At 45.4% G+C, this 13,422-nt stretch overlaps 1 protein-coding gene across 1 annotated transcript; it reads right to left on the minus strand.

Annotated features, from left to right (window-relative positions):
- Positions 1-490: 490 nt before the first annotated feature.
- LOC308499015 (C-X-C chemokine receptor type 2-like) lies at positions 491-4,259 on the minus strand. Its single transcript, XM_081051812.1, has 2 exons — positions 4,196-4,259; positions 491-2,817 (listed from the first exon to the last, which is right to left on the minus strand). The coding sequence occupies exon 2, from the start codon at positions 2,807-2,809 to the stop codon at positions 1,730-1,732; it is 1,080 nt and encodes a 359-aa protein (XP_080907938.1). The 5' UTR covers positions 2,810-2,817; positions 4,196-4,259; the 3' UTR covers positions 491-1,729.
- Between the last annotated feature and the right edge of the window lie 9,163 nt (positions 4,260-13,422).

Consider the following 13,422-nt stretch of genomic DNA (forward strand, 5'->3'; position numbering starts at 1 on the left):
CCCCCACCCCCGTATCTGGTCCTAACCCTATCTTGAACCTCCCCGAATCTCACTCACCCCATTGCCAGCCTCTCCCTATTTCTATCTCTCCCTATTCCTGACAGTACTCCTTCTCTGACCCGCCACCTTATCCCAGGCTGCCATTTTGTCCCTGACTCCTGCTCCACCACATCAGACTTGACCTCAACCCCTGCTCCCAGGCCCAAATGTGATCTAAATCTCATTCCTGAACCTCACTCCACTTCCAACCGCAAACCAAATGAAGCTTTTCCCTTATGTATTCTTCTAAGAGTTTTATAGTTCTAGCTGTTATATATAGGTCTTTAATCCATTCTGAGTTAATTTTTGTATATGGTATAAGGTAAGGGATCAATTTCATTTCTGTGCACGTGGATTTCTAGTTTTCTCAACACCATTTGTTAAAAGACTAACCTTTCCCCACTGAATAGTCTTAACACCCTTGTTGAAAATCATTTGACCACTTATGCATAGGTTTATTTCTGGGCTCTTTATTCTTAGGTTCTTTTTATTCTTCGGCTCCACCAGCCTACACATACTAGGCTTTTTCCCTCATTGCCACAAAACTGCTGCCTCAGCACCACCATCATATCCTATAACCATATTCAAAAGCAAGATCCAAAGATGTGCGGGTTTGTGTCTCTCTCTTTTTTAACCAGGAATATTTCCCAGGAGTCCTCTGGCCCCAGCAGACTCCTCTTTTTTTTTTTCCAGAAGATTTTATTGGGGGAAGGGGAACAGGACTTTATTGGGGGACAGTGTGTAATTCCAGGACTTTTTTCCAAATCCAGTGTTGTCCTTTCAGTCTTAGTTGTGGAGGGCGCAACTCAGCTCCAGGTCTGCAACTAGTTACCGTTGCTAGTTGCAGAGGGCGCAGCCCACCATCCCTTGTGGGAGTTGAGGAATCGAACCAGCAACCTTGTGGTTGAGAGCCCACTGGCCCGTAGGAATCAAACCGACAGCCTTCGGAGTTAGGAGCACGGAGCTCCAACCGCCTGAGCCACCGGGCCGGCCCAGCAAACTCCTCTTAAGCAATGGTGTACTAAAGCTAGTTTGTACCAGCCTGTGAAAGTAGATTATTACATTTTCTAGAATTTTGTAAGCTGGTTGCTAAACCCCATCACCCTTGAAATTGCAATAATGGGAGAATTTATGCCATGAAAGTTGGTGAACGCTACAAATCAGGCCTTTTTTCCTTAGGAGAATGGTGTATCGCACATTCTTGCCTGTAAATCTTATTAGTCAGAACTGGATGATATGGCCACTCCTAGCTTAAGGGAATCTTAGAAAGTGAGTATCTGTCATTTTCAGCTTTTCTCAAAGCTGACTTTGCTAGACTTTGCTAGACTTTGCTAGCAGGCAAGGGAAGTGTTGACGAAGCAACTGTGGTGTTGGCTCCCAATGGTGGGAGCTTTTTCTAGTTACTTAAAAGGCTGTCTCTGAAATGTCTCAGAAGACAGAATGCTACGGGCTCCGTGGAAGAATGGACAGAGCTTTCGCAGTTGGTATTACACCAAGGGGTAGGGCGCCAGGGCAGGCTTTCTAAACCATACAGCGAGAACCTGGTAAGAATGTGGCCTCAGCAACTTCCTGTGACCTCAATGGAGGGCCTCCTTGACACAGCTCAGAGACTGTGAACAGCCAGTGTCATGAGGCTTGGGTGCTGATGAGAAGGGAGCATCCCCGAGGGGCTGCGACAAGCACAGGGGTCTTAGAGGGTCGTAGAAGTGTTTCCTGAAGAAGAGCCAACAAAGGAAGGCCTGGCTTCCTTGGCCAAAAACTCCTTGCTGACCAGGCCATGGATGGCCATGATCTTGAGGAGTCCGTGGCGAAATTTCTGGCCAATGAAGGCGTAGATGAGGGGATTGAGGCAGCTGTGCGACAAGCCCAGAATCTCGGCGGCTTCCAGGGCGTGGTCAATTTCGTTTCGGCGGTCACAGGTCTCCTTGATCACCCCCAACCTCATGAGGGTGTCTGCCATCAGGACCAGGTTGAGGGGCAGCCAGCAGAGCAGGAAGACGAGCACGACAGCAAAGATGACCCTCATGGCCCGGTGCTTCTGCCCCAGGTGGGCCTGAAACAGCGTGCGCAGTGTGAGTCCATAGCAGAACAGCATGATCAGCAGAGGCAGGAGGAAGCCAAAGGTCTGCGGCAGGACCCGCATCACCATGCGCCATTTTGTTGTAGTGGTGCCCAAGTCCTCGTAACAGAGTGGGCTGGAATTGTGTGGTTTATACTCCCTGCGAAACACAAAGATGGGCAGGGACAGGATCACCGATAGGGCCCAGATACCTATGCATATAAACTTGACCCAATGCCTCTTCTGCGTCAGTGTGCGTGTGGCGTGGACAATGGCCAGGTAGCGGTCCACACTGATGCAGGCCAGTAGTAGAATTCCACTGTAGAAATTGATTTTCTTCAGGAGCGAGACCACCTTGCATAGGGGTGTGCCAAAGACCCAGCCGTTTGCCTTGGAGGCAGCCCAGATAGGCAAGGTCAGGGCTAAGAGCAGGTCGGCGATGGCCAGGTTCAGCAGGTAGACATCAGTGACCGAGCGGCTGACCCGACTGTACAAGACGACCAGCATCACCAGGGAGTTTCCCAGTAGGCCCAGCAGGAAGACAAGGGCATAGATGATGATCACAGCATACTTGTTGATTGTATCAGTGTCCAATTGACAGGGGCCATAATTGTTTTCTGTGGGTGGCATGCCAGTGAAATTTTCAAACTCACTGCCATATGTCATATAAAAATCAGTATCATTCCATATATTTTCCTCAAAGAGAGCCATGGTTTGATCTAGTTGAAAGATTAGGATAGAAATGTGATTTAGTAACTCAGATTCAAGTCACTCTCATCCTGGATGAGATTGCTTCTCTGTTGGTTTGACAACTGGGCATCCCTTCCTTCACCTCCATCTTGGACATTTTTAGAGGCTGGCTTTATCTGGAAGTGTGTCAACCTTCCACAACTTTGAGGTCTGGCTTCAGCATGGAATAAAGTTAACTACAGGAGAAAGACCTTGACCATTGGTTCGCACTATAACTGCCTCAACTGTACCTACAAATTCACCTCTGTTCTCTCATTAGCCTTCTCCATCCTCAGCCACGTCTGTGCATTCAGATGGGAGGACCAAGTTGGTCTTGTACACCAACTTGGGAGGCCAATGGTAAGCAAAATGGAAGGAGGCAAACCTATTCCCTGATGTCCCCTTCTATGTTTTATTTCTCCTCCTATGTCCTTTCTGATCCTGTTTAACCTTCTTAAAATCTACCAAGGGAAGGAAATGACAACAATGAATTGCATTAAAGTGTATTTTAAGTCTTCTCTCTAACAAGGCGATAAATGTTTTGGTCCACTGTCTAAAGAGAGTGTGAGCTTTTGAGAGAAGTGCCCATCTTGGTCCCTGAAATCACCTCCTAAATAACCACAGACCATTCAGTAGTTTTCAAACATCCTTTTAAATTGTGAAACACTTTGCTGAAGCAAAACCTTCCCAGGAGTCCAATACGTAAAACAGATAAAGCCTCATCTGCCGGGGAGGGAAGGTGTGCTTCTCCCTCTACCCAGACAGCTGCTAAAAAGGTTGCCCCCAAACGCCCAGGACTGGCCAGGGAACAATCTGAAAACCTTTGCAAAGTTCCCAAGACTGGAAATACGGGTACCTTGTATCCAGTCCTGATTCTATCCTGATTCTATCATTAATAAGTTTTGTGACATTGAGAGGGTCCCTTTACCACTATATGTTTCAGTTTTCTCACCTGCAAATTGAGGGAGGCAGAGTAGATAACCCTTGAGTTGCTTTCAGGCCTGAGGTTCTATAATAAGTTCATTCAGATCCACACATTTTAATTATGTTCTCTCCCTGCCAGCATTACATTTTCACAGAAGATAAACTCTTAGGGCAAAGCAGTAAACATGAAATTGGGGAGATATAGCCTCTTCCTTGCAAAAGGGAGAGGTGTAAAAGGAGGAGGTCAGAGGCTGTGGCCTCCTTGTCACCAACTACAGCCATCTATGAGGTCGGAATTGAATACCCGGTCACAAGAGAGGAGGCAGGAAGACAACTGAGCAGAAATCTTCAGGTCCTAGAGATATGGATACATTTTCTAACATACAGTCAAGCTAAGTTTCCCTACCCCAAAGGAAGTCCTGGCCAACAGAGGTGGTTTCCTACCTGAGGCACCAGCCAGGTGTGTCCAACTGTAAGAGCCGGGAGCTCAGAGAAGAGAATGGTTTAACAGTAAGAAGGAACTTAATGAATAAAGAGAAGTAAGGAAGCCACGTCACAGCCTCCTCTTTGAGCCCTGCCCATGTCTACATTTGGAAAACAGATGAAGTCAAGAGATGGCAGCTCTGTCACAGACTCTCAGGGTCCATATGTCCAAGCAGGGGTGCTAGGCATGAAGATGGTGACTATTGTTATTCTCTTCCTTTCCTTGTATTTATTTTCATCTGTTTATCTCTTAAATTCCCTAGTAGACCACATTTGCAAGCTCCCAACTTTCCTGACATGAATAAAGGGGAAAGGATTTGGCTTTTTACAATAGAGATTTCAAAAGGAGTCCACTGGAAGAAGGCCTTGCTGGAGTCCCCCACTTAGGAGGAACTTGGGGGCAATCTGATGGGAAGGAGGTGGAAGACTGTACTTGAGCTATGTTAGGACAAAAAACACACAAATTTTACTTATATAAAAGGCTTCTTTGGGGTGGCCTGGGGCTGGTGGAGATGTGGAGGGAGAATTAACCCCTCTCCACGGCCAGCTGCTCCTTTGCACAACCACTGCCAACAAGTGGTTGATGAGAATGGCCCAGAGGCCGGGGGCATGGGCTGGACAGCAGGGAGACCATTGGAGCTGGAGCAATCAGTGAACAGAGAAGGTAGGGCTCATGTCATTCTGTTCCTCAGTATGGAAGGATGGATTCTCTGGAAACCTGCCTTGGATGCCCCCAGCAGCTAATGTCTGACCCTTGGCTTTAACCCTCTGACATTTTAATCACTTCTTCATTAAAATATGAACCCTACTGTACTGCAATGATGTGTTTACATCAGCCTTCCCCACTAGTCTGTGGACTGTTAGAGAGCAAGGACCCTATCGGAATCATCTTTATCCTCTGCAAGGAATAGAGTAAGTGCTCAATTAATGGTTTTGCAGTAAATGACACTTAGACATATCTCCTATGATTTATGGATCGTGGATCACCACCATGATTCAGAGTGCCTGTCACGGCAGGCACACAGAGTGCCTGAAAGCTTCACTTCCATACAGCCAGCCTAGTTGGCTGGGTGTTCTTTCCCAACCATCATCTATTGTTTAAAGTTAGCACCAATCTGTTCAAGTATAAATTGTGCCCCTTCCATAAATGCCAAATTTATCATGCTACTGGTGCCTACAATTCTGCCCCTGGAAGCATATTTTTTAAGCTAAGTCATGCCTTCCTCTGGGTTCTCTTATCATTTATAAATAGTAGCAGGAAGCGTAGGAGACCATTGCCTGGGGCTACCCATGCTTTGCTTGTACTGCTGTTGGACAATTGTGATCTGATGCTTAAACTAGAAAGGACTTGAAGATGGGGGAGTCCTGAAGGGAGTGAACATGCCCCCTATTAATCATCTAGGAAAAGGTAGCTCCTGGGGCAGAAAATAGTGGGGACACAGGAGAAAACAGACTGTTCGTGGCCTGGACTACAAAACGCCTGCGTGTGCTCAACTGCAAGGTGAGACCACAGGGAAAGAGAGCGTTTGCCACAAGGGGGCAGCAGTCACTAGATGGGAAGTCCTTGCAAGGGACTAGGGCAAGAGCAGCCATATCTGGTATCTATTTTTAAGCTCCTCTTATGTATAATTCCCTTCTGCTCTTCCTAAGCCCTCAATCAAGTCATTCAACACTCCAGTCTATTTAGGCTAATGACTGACTTATTAGGGAAGGATATGGTCCAACTTCAAGCCTGAGGAGTAAATGGGGGAGCAGCCCTTATGGAGAACCATAGGAGTGGCAACTGTGGTAGTTTAGGTCTCCATTGGGAAAACGATCTGGAGGTCAAGAGTTGAAAGAATCTTTCCCTTCATAGTAGGAAAGAGCATTTCACTGAGTGGGGGAAAGGCATGTATACATGAGCATGGAATAAAATTTTACCCATTTGAAAACATTCCAGCAAGTCTGCCCACCAACATATCTTCCATACTTCGCTTCCCACTTGCAACTGCTCCCTTCTACTGTTCCTAATGGGAAAGCATTTTTTCATTCTGTGCAGAACATCCAGTGCCACAAATTATTGTTGTGACATGTGCAGCCTGAATGCCAATCTGCTGGCAAAATGCAGAGGCTTCTTCTTGCCACTGTTTTAAAAATGGCAACTTCTATGCAAGACCGTGTGAACAGCACAATATGGCTGTAAGTATTTCTCTTTTGTCTCTGTGTCAACTCTGATGTCTGCATCAGCATCGCCTCATATGCCTGCAGAAGAATCCACTTAAACCTGGGGACCAAAGTGAAGGCAAAGGAAGGGAAGGAGAGGATTCACCCGTCTCCCCAGTGATCATCCCATTGCCACAGTGACAGGTTCAAGAGCAAGTATGTGACCTAAGATGATCTACTCAGACCTGAGTTCAGGATGGTTATTTGATGACAGTGGAAAAGCAACTATATAGCGTTGTGGCTGCTGGTCTCCATTTTGTTACCGTAAATGGCAAACGAATCCAAGGACAAAAACTAACACACAGAGGAAGCAGAGCTGAGAGAATCACAGAGAAACAGAGCCAGAGTCCTGAACAAATCATGCCCAGAGGTCATCTTCTCTCTGTACTTTTCAGTTACATGAGTCAATAAATTCTCTTTATTGTTAAGATGTATTCAAATAGAATTTTCTATTACCCACAACCAAAATTATGCCCAAGTAAGAGAGTTCTGGAAACCAAAAGTGATCTAGGATGAGGGAAGAGGGGAAGAATGTCAATGCATCACAAGGTCCAGGTTGTGACGGTCAGGATAATAGCTGGACTTCACAGGTATAACCTGGGCACATGCAGACCTCCTAGCCCTGATTGCCAAGCTCTGGTGGAAGCCAGAAAGGAACCTCAAAAAGTGAGCGCATAAGAACTCATCTCAGGACACTCTCCTGAATGAATTCAGAAATCCTCATGAAGGACCCAGAAATTTCTGCTTTGGAGTCAAACAGACCATGACGTAGACAGGGGCCCTCGTTTACTAGTTTATGATCTTGGACAAGTTTGTTATTGTGTACCAAAATATGCTATCCATAAAAATGGGAATAATAAAACTTGCCTCGTGGAGCTGTCATAATGATGAAATGGGATAAGAGCACAGGTTCTAGAACCAAACCACCTCCATGCAAATCCCAGCTCTGTCCCTGGCCAGTTGTGTGCCCATGGGAAGCTTACGCTCCCTGGGCCTCAGTTTTCTCGTCTGTAACATGAGAACAAAAGTAGCACCTAGCTCATAGGATTGGTGTGAGGATGAGTGAATTAACACGTGTAAAGTGTTTAGCACAGTGTCTCACAGATAATCAACGTTCTTAACTGTCTTTATATACAACCCATGAACCTGTTGGAAGAATGTGTACCAAACACATTAAACAATGCAGACCCTGACCCTGAAATTCCACTTAATGTGAGGGAAGGAAACAACATAGGAAGGAAGAAAGAGAGGAAGAACAAAGTTAATCACAGGATTGTTTATAATAATAAAATTAGGTAATAATTTCAGTGTCCTTCAAAAAACTTTTATACAAACTACAGTAGATCTAGAAAATGGAACCCTATGCTTCCATTTTGATCACTGTATCCCAAGTGCCTGGGAGGCACGTTAGCAATTAGGGTGCAATAAATAGTTGTTGAAGAAAGGAAAGAAAGATGGATTATGTATCTAGAGATTGGGAGACCCACAAGTGACTTGCCTTCTGTTTATCTTGCCTCCGGTCTCTGAGAAATAACACTGGAGAGAACGCTGACTCTACCATGACTGTAAGAAGTAACTTAGTAAAACATAAGGCCCCTGGCTACAAGTATACACCTGAGATCAAGCCAAGGAAAACAATACAATCTACTCCTGGTGGCCGGGGCTGTAGTTGTAAGATCAGTCCAGGAGAGGGCAGCATTATCTTCAAATCAAACCAAGGATTTGGAGAGGCTGCAGTGAAATCATCAGGTGAAAACACCCTCTCCCACATAGAAGTTGGGTTAGGCAGTCGATATTTAGCACCTAACACCATACTTTAAGGTTTGCAAACCTTTTATATTCTCCGCTTAAACTCCTTCCAGGTTAGAACTTAGCAAGTGCCAGGGTATGAGTGTAGTTTGAGACGAGCAGTCAATCACCCATGCATGTCACTCAACTAGTCACTGGCTTCAAGCACTTACTAGTCCTGACCTTATGGTCATCCCCCTTTTCCAGCTCACAGGCCCTTCCTCCAGACCAACGTGAACACACTGTCAAACAGCACATCTGGCTACTCTCAGCAAAGCAGTTAAAAGGTATATGTCAGCAACTGAAAATCTTTTCCATTTTCTTATAGCTCCTTTTTCGGTCCTTCCTCACTTAGTCAGCTTGGGCTGCCATCACAAAATACCACGGCCTTGGTGACTTAAACAACAGATATTTATTTCTCACAGTTCTGGCGGCTGGAAGTCTGAGATCAGGGTGCAGCCAAGCCCTGATAGTGAGGGTTCTCTTCCTGGCTTGCAGACAGCTGCCTTCTGTGCAGCTGGGTCTTCACATGATGTCATCATGGAGTCCCACCTTATGATTTCATCTTAACCACATTGCCTCCCAAAGTCCCAATCTTTAAATACCACGACAGTGGGGGTTAGGGTTCCAACATATGGATTTTGAGGAGACACAAACGTTCAGTCTGTAAAGGCACCATATCACAGTTTCAGTAGAATGAGTGCCTTCCTCTCTTACATATTCATGAGGCAAGGTTCTAGCAAGTTCTAACAAACTTCTGTTTTTAAGGCAGGCTTGCTTATTTTCTCTTAACATACAGACAAATGCACTGAGGTCTACTTTACATGGCCCAAACAGCTCCCAATGTAACCAGCATTCTGTCTGACAGACAGGGCTGCCAAAGTAGTATGCAGTACAAATGGCTGCAGTAAAATAAACTGTACAAATTGTTCGCTGCGGGTGGAGATGGGAACTGGGCAGATGGGAGACAGGTGGGAAGAAGACTTTTCATTAGTTGCTTGTAATATTTTTTTATTTTTGAAACATGTGAAGTGATTCCCATTACAAATTTTAAGGGTAAAATATAATCTAAAAATGTTAAAAACTGATAACGGTAAAGCCAGGGGTGGGAAGGACATGGTGCTGCTGAGCACCCTCCATTAAGCTCTTGCGTCTGCATTTGTATGTCTTCTAGCTGCTCTGTCTCCACTTTCCCCCAGAAAGCCAAAGAGGCCTTCGGCCAATTCCAGGAAGCATCTTGTTAGGCCCGGGCTTAGAGACATGTCACTTCTCTTAGTTCCCTCCACTCCAGACCCTTGACTCCAAATCAGCTCACCCTGAACTCTCTTGATCCTTATCTCTTTCTTGTCACTGGTCTGTCTAGCTGCCTACACTCTCAGCCCCTCCGCTACAATCCAGGGTGTCCTGGCTTCTCCTCACCTCCCACTTGGTCCTCTCTGCCTGTACTGTTTCCAATTACAATTCAAGGTAACTCCGTGGATGTGCTCCCCCACTCTCCTAAACACCAAAGAGAGCTCAGCCCTGGGTTTTATTTCTGCCCTGGTAGTGAATTCTCATTGATTTGCATTGACTATCGAAACCCAACTACATGCCTTGGGAACATCTCCATTTTCTTTCATTTAAAATAAGGCCATTGATTTACACGACTAGCACAGATCCAGCTTCCTGCTGAAATTACTTCTATGCCATAGAGGCAATCAGCCTTCAGGTGAGTTTCTTTGGCTGCATAGGATTGGTTTCTTTCTTTGTTCATTTAAATTAGAATTGGTTCTCAACTTTTAAAAAATTAGACTTTTTCATATAAGAAGAAAAATCAGGGATTCTATGCCCAATTCTAAAATGTGCAAGACAAATCAGCTAAAGTTGGTACAGAGAAGAGATCCGAGAAATACAAAAGGGCCAAAGCCATCAAAGGAGGAAAGGAAAGTTTTACCGCCAAAATGGTGCCGGAACAGCTGGACATGGGAAAAATACAAACCTTCACCCTACATCACACACAAACACTATTTTGCAATGAATCATAGGCCTAAACGTAAAAGCTAAGACTATAAAGCTTTTAGAGGAAAACAGATGAATATCTTCACAACTTAGGGGAAAGCAAAAAGTTCCTTAGACAAATCAAAAAGTGCAATAACCATTAAAACTTTTTTTGATAAATTAGACTTCATCAAAATAAAAAATTTCTGATTTTCTGGTCAAGGTGCCAGAGTAGATAAATGTTGTGCTTACCTTCTCCATCGACCACATCAAAATTACAACTAAACTACAAAATAACCATCATTGAGAATCATCTGCAATCTTGCTAAACCGAACTCTTACCTCTAAGGACATACAGAAGAAACCACTTAGAGACAGATAGGAGGGGTAGAGACAGGGAACAGGCAGGTCCCATGTGTAACCATTAAAAATCAGGGAAAATATCTCAGCTGCGGAGGTCTCCCCGGGAGGAGCAAGGGGTCCCAGTGCTGCACCAGGCTCCCCAGTCCAGAGTTCCAGTGCTGGGGAGAGACATCCCCATAATTTCTGGTTGTGAAAACCAGCAGAGATTGTGGCTGAGTGGGACAGAGAGCTGCTACACCCCGGGGCACTCCTCTTAGAGGGCCCGTGCATGGACTTACTTGCTGACGGACTCACTCACTCTGAGCTCCAGCGCTGGGCAGGAGCTCTAAAGGCGAAAGGGACATACATGGAGAAACTGAGTTGTCTGACTCTAAGGTGAGGGTTGTAGAGGCAGCTTTCTCCCAGATGGAGGAGATGGTGAAAAACATTGTTTCTTTGTTGAGCCCTCCCCAGTCCCAGGCTGCCACCACCGTATCTGAGTCTTCAGCAACATGACTAATGCCGTTCCTTTTTCCGGCCCTGGTGATTCTGAGACCACACCCCACTCAACTTTCAGGTCCCCCAAACTGATTCTAGGGGCTTTTTCATACAAACTGCCTGCCTTGTCTCATGCTGCAGACTTTCCTACAGTCTCTCAAAGATTCACAAAACCCAAACAAGCAGCACCTGATTTCAGCATGTCCTGTACCTCTGGCTGAGAAGCTCTAAGCCTGGTACTAGCAGCAGCCAGCCTTAATTCACAACTTGGCCTCTCAAGGCACCTCTTAGCACAGCACGGCGGCAGCCATCTGCAGATTGCAGGTGGTCCTGGGCAGGGCACAGGCTGCAGCTGAACTTGGCCTACAGCAGGGCTCCTTCCAGGAGACCCCAGGGCTGGCACACCCAGTGACCAACTTCAAACCGATCTGGAACATCACCCAGCCTCCTCCAAGGATGTTACACACGAAGGGCAGACTAGGCAGGTACCAGAGCCCTGCTAATGTGAATCCTGCTCTGTAGGGTCAGCCCATGCACAGCAACTCCTGTACTACAGTCATGGCCAGTCCTCACAGCCAACAAACCCAGGGTCAATCCCTCCCATTGATATACAAACAGCAACCAAGATTCAACTATAACAGGAGGACACACAGAACCCACACAAGGGACAAACCTGGAGCATCCAGCTCTAGTAACCAGGAAGACTGCACCACTGGGCCCCACAGGACACCTACTACATAAGGCCACTGTACTGAGACCAGGAGATATAGAAGCCCTACCTAATATATAGAAACAAATACAGGAAGGAAGCCAAAATGGGGAGACAAAGAAATATGTCCCAAATAAAAGAACAGAACAAAGCTCCAGAAAAAGAACTAAACAAAATGGAGATAAGCAACCTACTAGTTGCAGAGTTCAAAATACTGGTTATAAGGATGTTCAATGATCTCAGGGAGAACTTCAACAAAGAGATAGGAAACATAAAAATGGAGATAGAAAACATAAAAAAGAACGAGTCAGAAATAAAGAATACAATAACTGAAATGAAGAATATATTAAAGGGAATCAACAGTAGATCAGATGAAGCAGAGGACTGAATCAGTGATATGATCAGGAGATAAAGTAGCAAAAAACACCCAAACAGAACTGAAAAAAAAAATGAGAACAATTTAAGGGGCCTCTGGGACAATATCAAGCTAACCGACATTTGCATCAAAAGGATACCAGAAGAAGAAAAGAGAGTGCAAGAGATTGAAAACCTATTTGAAGAAATAATGATGGAAAACTTCCCTAAACTGGTGAAGGAAATGGATATTCAAGCCCAGGAAGTGCAAAGAGTCCCAAACAAGATGAACCCAAACAAGCCCACACCAAGACACGTCATAATTAAAAGGCCAAAGGTTAAAGACAAAGAGCAGCAAGAGAAAAGCAGTTAGTTGCTGTCATGCAGGGGACCCTGCTCGCTGCGCCATTTGTCGTACAGGGTCTCAGCTCCCACTCTCTGCCCAAGAACGCAGGACACGGTAAGGCCAAAAAGGAACACCCATGGAGCCATAAGTAGGGGAGTCAAACCAATATGTTCTTGCTGGCGGCTAGGCTGGAGACACAGGAAGCAGGATCTACATAATCTGCCTAACAGCAGTCCGCGCTTGCCAGCCACCATCTTCTTGCTAGCCCCCATTCCTTTCTGCTAGCATAGCCACAGCCGTTATATTAGTGGCCAATGGCTTACGGGTTACAGCTGACGGCCAACTAGCCACAGCTGCTGGCCATCTGATCACAATTGATGGCCATTTACTACCCGAGCCAGCACCTTTCTATGTGAGGCCGAGAGCCTGGAAACTGTTTTTTGGGGCTTTGTCCCCACAGTTTCTTATAAGGGCGCTCCCAAAAGACTGTCAGCTGATTTCTCAACAAAAACTTTGCAGGCCAGAAGGGATTGGCAGGAAATATTCAAAGTGATGAAAAGCGAAAACCGACAACCAAGATTACTCTACCCAGCAAAGTTATCATCTAGAATTGATAAAAAGCTTCCCAGCCAAGAAAAACCTAGAGTTCATTACCACCAAACTAGTATTACAAGGAATCTTACAGGGACTTCTCTAAGATGAAAAAGAAAAAAAAAGATAAAAAATATGAATAATAAAATGGCAATAACTACACATCCATCACCAATTACTTTAAATGTAAATTGATTAAAATCTCCAATCAAAAGACATAGGGTAACTGAATGAATAAGAAAACAAAGCCCATACACATGCTGCCTACAAGACTCACTCCAGATCAAGACACAACAGACTTGGGGCCGGCCCGGTGGCTCAGGCGGTTAGAGCTCCATGCTCTTAACTCCGAAGGCTGCCGGTTCGATTCCCACATGGGCC

Source organism: Rhinolophus hipposideros, assembly GCF_964194185.1.
Source record: "Rhinolophus hipposideros genome assembly, chromosome: 6".
NCBI lineage: Eukaryota > Metazoa > Chordata > Mammalia > Chiroptera > Rhinolophidae > Rhinolophus > Rhinolophus hipposideros.

Excerpts from the sequence above, each read along its gene's own strand:
- LOC308499015 (XM_081051812.1), bottom strand. The coding sequence starts at position 2,809 with ATGGCTCTCTTTGAGGAAAATATATGGAATGATACTGATTTTTATATG.